The 5,298-nt window shown below is 63.6% G+C and overlaps 1 protein-coding gene across 1 annotated transcript; it reads right to left on the bottom strand.

Moving 5' to 3' along the window:
- Nucleotides 1-582: 582 nt before the first annotated feature.
- CYSRT1 (cysteine rich tail 1) lies at nt 583-1,752 on the bottom strand. The gene is made up of 2 exons (XM_058038387.1): nt 1,701-1,752; nt 583-1,167 (listed from the first exon to the last, which is right to left on the bottom strand). Exon 2 carries the CDS (start codon nt 1,134-1,136, stop codon nt 753-755), a length of 384 nt encoding a protein of 127 aa, XP_057894370.1. The 5' UTR covers nt 1,137-1,167; nt 1,701-1,752; the 3' UTR covers nt 583-752.
- Between the last annotated feature and the right edge of the window lie 3,546 nt (nt 1,753-5,298).

Below are 5,298 nucleotides of genomic sequence, written 5' to 3'. Positions count from 1 at the left end.
CCCGAGGGCACCGCTGGACCCGTCTCTGGATGCAGACGGGACAAGAGGGTGTGCCCAGCACCCCACAAGCCTGGCAGGAGGAACAGAATGGGGCTGGGGATTTCCTGGCACAGGGATGTTAATGCCCACATGCATGCTGTGCCATCAGGAGCTGCCCTGGAGCACGGCCCAGCACTCTGCCATGCTTTGGCTGTTTGTTTTTCCTGTTTCCATCGCTCTGCCCCATGGGCAGCGTGGTGAGGAGGAGCAGGATCCAGATGTAGTTTGGGGCAGAGGCCAGCAGCACCCCTGTGATGCTGTGGGAGGGGGCATGCTCATTTCTGTGCCAGCTGGAGGCTTGTCCCTGGCTCCTCTGCTCCAGGACAGTGATGATGATGATGATGTCCTCCTCTGCCATGCACACAGGGCTGCCAGCATGCAAACCCAGCCTCGAGCACTGGGCACTGCCTGCCCCTTGCCAGGTTGGAGTTCCCAGCACAGGGACACTGGCAGGGGCTCAGTGCAGGATCACAGGCTCAGTGCTGCCCCTTCTCCACTTCTTGGTGACACCTGTCCTGGCACACATCGTCCTTATGACCCACCTGGCAGGTGCCCATCGCCAGCACATCTGGCTGCAGAGTTCACAAGTAAAAAGCAACGTCAGTCCAGGCAGTGCCAGCTCTGCCAGGGGTGCCCAGGCCAGCAGCCATGTCCCTGTGGGGTCGCCTGGCCCCATGCCATGGTCACACATCCTGTGTGTGCAGGGAGGGCCCCTAGGAGATGACACAGCAGCACTTTGGGCACCAGGAGCAGCACCTGCAGCAGCCACATCTCCTGGCAGCCTCCTGCTCCTGGCCCTTGGGCGCCTTGTCCAGGCTCACGGTGTAGAAGGAGGCAGACGAGTCCCCATTGTGCATCCTCAGGCTGCCGTAGGGGTTGTAGGGACGGGACCAGGACTTGTCTGTGGAGATGTCTGGGCTGTTGCAGCCATTGGCGAGCTCTGTGTGCCCCCCGGTGCCGTAGGAGGGCACGGCCGCGGGGTTGGCGATGACGGTGGGCTCGTCCCTCAGGTAGCGAGTGATGAAGCTCTGCTGGAACTGCTCCCGCGGGATGTTGACGCTGGCGTAGGGGTTCTGCACGGTGACTCCCCGATCCATGTCCCTGCCCCTTGTCAGGCACTGCCCACCCCTGCGGGACAGAGCCCCTGTCACCCCCGGCAGCCCCCCCGGACCCCCTGGTTTGGGTGAGAGCAGAGCTGTGCTCCCCCTCCCTGCCCCCCAAGGGACCCCCACAAGGTACACGAGGAGCCACCAGAGCCGGGAGGGGAGGCAGGAGCGGGGGCAGGGGGTGAGCAGGGCACGGGGGGCAGGAGGGGAGGCTGAGTGGGGCACAGAGTGCAGGTGGGGCAGTGGGGTGGGGATCTCTGGGGAGACACAGTGCGGGACGAAAGAAGCGGGGAGAGGAGCGGGAGGAAAGGGGGTGCAGGGGAGTGGAAAGGCAGAGGGGAGAGGGGACAGGGCAGGGACAGCTGGGGAGGGGAGAGGGGACAGGACAGGGAATGTCGGGAGGGGGGTTGGGGACGGGGCAGCGGTGGGAGCTGGGGAATCGGGGCGGGGGGCGCCGAGCAAGGAGGAGGGCAGGCAGGGGAAGGGGCGCAGGGGGAGCGGGCAGGGCACGGGCACGGGCACGGGCACGGTGGGGCAGCGAGCCCCGGGACTCACCGAGCGCGGCTCCGGCCGCTGCGGGGCCGCTCTGCCCCGGCTGCGCTTCCTCCTGCACGGCCCGCCCCGAGCGGCGCCGCCCCGAGCCACAGACAGACAGACGGACCGGCCTGCAGACAGACAGACCGGCCGGCCCCGAGAGAGCGGGGCAGGGACAGCCCACAGCCAGCACCCGCCCCCCGGCCAGCCCCAACACAGCCACCGGCCCAGCCCACGGGCACCGGCGCAGGGCAGGGCACAGGGAACCGGGCAGGGGGCAGTGGGCACAGGGAACTGGACAATGGGCACAGGGAACCGGGCAGGGGGCACTGGGCACAGGGAACTGGACAATGGGCACAGGGAACTGGGAACTGGGCACAGGGAACTGGACAATGGGCACAGGGAACTGGACAATGGGCACAGGGAACTGAGCACTGGGCACAGGGAACTGGACAATGGGCACAGGGAACTGAGCACTGGGCACAGGGAACTGAGTGCTCGGCAGTGGGCACAGGGAACTGGACAGAGGCACAGGGAACTGGGTAGTGGGCAGTGGGCACAGGGAACTGGGAACTGGGCAGTGGGCACAGGGAACTGAGTGCTCGGCAGTGGGCACTGGGCACAGGGAACTGAGCAGTGGGCACAGGGAACTGGGCACTGGGAACTGGACAGTGGGCACAGGGAACTGGACAGTGGGCACAGGGAACTGGGCACCTGACAGTGGGCACAGGGAACTGGGCGCTGGGCAATGGGCATGGACACTGCTCAGGAGGCACTGGTACCACAGCTGGACAGGGACACTTGGCACTGGACAGGGGTATTGGGCACCGGGCAAGGCCACCAGTACCGAGGCATCAAACCAGCACCACCCACTGGTACCAGGAACTGGGCACCAGCAGTGGGTACCAGCATCAGCACCGGCATTGGCACCAGCACCACACAGTGCACAGAGAGACCACACAGAGCGGGCAGTGCCACCATGCACTGTCACCACCACCAGGCACCAGCAGCACTGTGTGCCATGCACCGGGCACTGAGCTCTGCACACTGGCACCAGCACTGGCACCACTCTGGTTTGGGCAGTGAGCAGGGACTGGCATGGGGACACTGCACTCTGCAGGTCTGTGGGCACCTGCAAACCCCGAGCACCAGGCACTGGGCAGAGGGCACGGTGCCCATGTCCTGAGCACCGGGCAGGGCACAGCAGCTCTGCACCCTCTGCAGCTCCCAGCCCCCTGCCAGGCTCTGCCTGCCCCCATGGGCACCCAGGGTCCCACAGCCCCTGCCAGGCTCTGAGACCCAGTGCCAGGGCTCTGCTGGGGTCTCATCCCTGCGGCACAGCTTGGCTGGGGGTGGCCTTGTGCCCCCAACAGGGCCTTTTCCAGGGTGGCTTCGGGGCTTTCCAGGGCACCGTGGGCTGGTGACACCCACGAGGATGGATGGAGTGAGGACGTGGCTGTGCCAGGGCAAGGAGAGGGTTGCTGGCACCCGTGCCAGTCCGTGGCACCAGAAGTGCTGCAGTAGAAAAGATGCAGACATTCAGCAGCCTCCACCGTGCCCCATCCATGGCCCCCACAGTGCCTTGTGCAGAGCCTCAGCACCTTGCCACCAGCAGATCTGGGCACAGCCTGCCCCTCCCTGTGCCCAGGGGTGATGGCACAGCATCCTCCTGGCCAGGCCAGGGACAAACACCCCAAACTGCAGCTGAAGCTGCTGGCAGCGAATTCCATTTCCCACACGCTTTGCAGAGGGAAAAGCCACTTCCTTCTGGCCATCCCTGTGACAGCAGAAAATATTCCCTGAGGAGTCAGGGCTGCCCAGGCCAGGCCCGTGGAACCCACGGAACAAACAGGAGAGCTCCAGGTGGGAGCCTGCCTGCCCTGGCAGCACCGCCCAATGCCCATCCCTGCCCAGTGCCCATCGCTGCCCGATGCCCATCGCTGCCCGATGCCCATCCCTGCCCAATGCCCAGCTCCTGCCCAATGCCCATCCTTGCCCAATGCCCATCCCTGTCCAATGCCCAGCTCCTGCCCAATGCCCATCCCTGCCCAATGCCCATCCCTGCCCGATGCCCAGCTCCTGCCCAATGCCCATCCTTGCCCAATGCCCATCCCTGCCCAATGCCCATCCCTGCCCAATGCCCATCCCTTCCCAATGCCCATCCCTGCCCGATGCCCATCCCTGCCCAATGCCCAGCTCCTGCCCAATGCCCATCCCTGCCCAATGCCCATCCCTGCCCGATGCCCAGCTCCTGCCCGATGCCCATCCCTGCCCAATGCCCATCCCTGCCCAATGCCCAGCTCTGCCCAATGCCCATCCCTGCCCAATGCCCAGCTCCTGCCCAGTGCCCATCCCTGCCCAATGCCCATCCCTGCCCGATGCCCATCCCTGCCCAATGCCCATCTCCTGCCCAATGCCCATCCCTGCCCAATGCCCAGCTCCTGCCCAATGCCCATCCCTTCCCAATGCCCATCCCTGCCCAATGCCCATCCCTGCCCAATGCCCATCTCCTGCCCAATGCCCATCCCTGCCCAATGCCCATCCCTGCCCAATGCCCAGCTCCTGCCCTCCCTCTGGGGCTGATCTCCTGTCCCTGAGCCCACTGGGCTGGCACCTCCCAGAGTGGGGGTTCCCTGCAGGGAGACTCAGCAATCTTCCAGGTGGTGGAGGGAAAGGAAGAGGGAGGCCTGGGATTTTCTGAGGGGAGAAGCTGACCCTCCTCTGCGCCCCCATTGAGAGGGGGCCTCATGCACTTCTGTGCCTCAGTTTCCCCTCCGAGACTGCCAGTGGGGGTGCAGCAGAGCTCTCTGTGCAGCGACAAATCAGCCCCACAGCACACAGGGGTCTGAAAGCTGCAGAACTCCTGCACAGACCCCTCGGGGCTTTCCTGCCACCGCAGGGTCACCTCGAGGGGAGTCACCAGCAGCCCCTGTCCCTTCAGCGGGCCTCACTGCTGCCCCGTTTGCCCATCTGGAGCTGTTTCCCCACAGAGAAACTCATCAGTCTGACTAAGCAGGAACAGAAAAAGGCAAATCCTCCGCCCAGGCGTGCCGCGGTGCCCCAGCCCCGCCCGGCGTGTCCCTGCCTGCGCAGGGGATGTCGCTGTGGTTCTCTCCAGCAGCGCCTTCCCCTTCCTCAGCACGGGCTGAGTTTGTCTTTTAGCTCCAGATTTCCATGCCCAGCGTGTTCTGAGCAGCTCTGCTTGCAGGGAGCTGCGGGGCCGGCACAGCCCAGGGACCTGCAGCCCCCGTGTCCCGAACGCCTTCCCTCTGCCAGGGCTGCTGTGAAAAATGCATTGGCCTTTTTATGATTGGCTTTTCACAAATATTAAAATGAATGAATATTATATGTGTTGTGTTAGAAAGAAAGGCTGTATTAATTCTCTTAAGTACTGTGTTAAATATGGTTTTAGGTTATGAAAATTGTTAAAATAGAAACTATGCTATGTAAGATGCTTTGTTTAACAGAAAGGGCTTGCAGCGAGATAGCAGTCACAGGACACCTAGATCTTTCAGAGAAAGGGAATTTATTGCCTTCTTATCAGAAGAAACGAACTTCTTCCCGCCTTGGAGGCGCTGTTAGGATTTGAAGGAAGAAGCTGACACACACCAGACAGAAT

The sequence above is a fragment of the Melospiza georgiana genome, chromosome 20, assembly GCF_028018845.1.
Source record: "Melospiza georgiana isolate bMelGeo1 chromosome 20, bMelGeo1.pri, whole genome shotgun sequence".
Taxonomy (NCBI): domain Eukaryota; kingdom Metazoa; phylum Chordata; class Aves; order Passeriformes; family Passerellidae; genus Melospiza; species Melospiza georgiana.
Note: the sequence above shows the minus strand (reverse complement) of the source record. Positions and strands in the feature narration are given on the sequence as shown.

Coding starts and splice junctions, on each gene's coding strand:
- CYSRT1 (XM_058038387.1), bottom strand. CDS start 1,136: ATGGATCGGGGAGTCACCGTGCAGAACCCCTACGCCAGCGTCAACATC.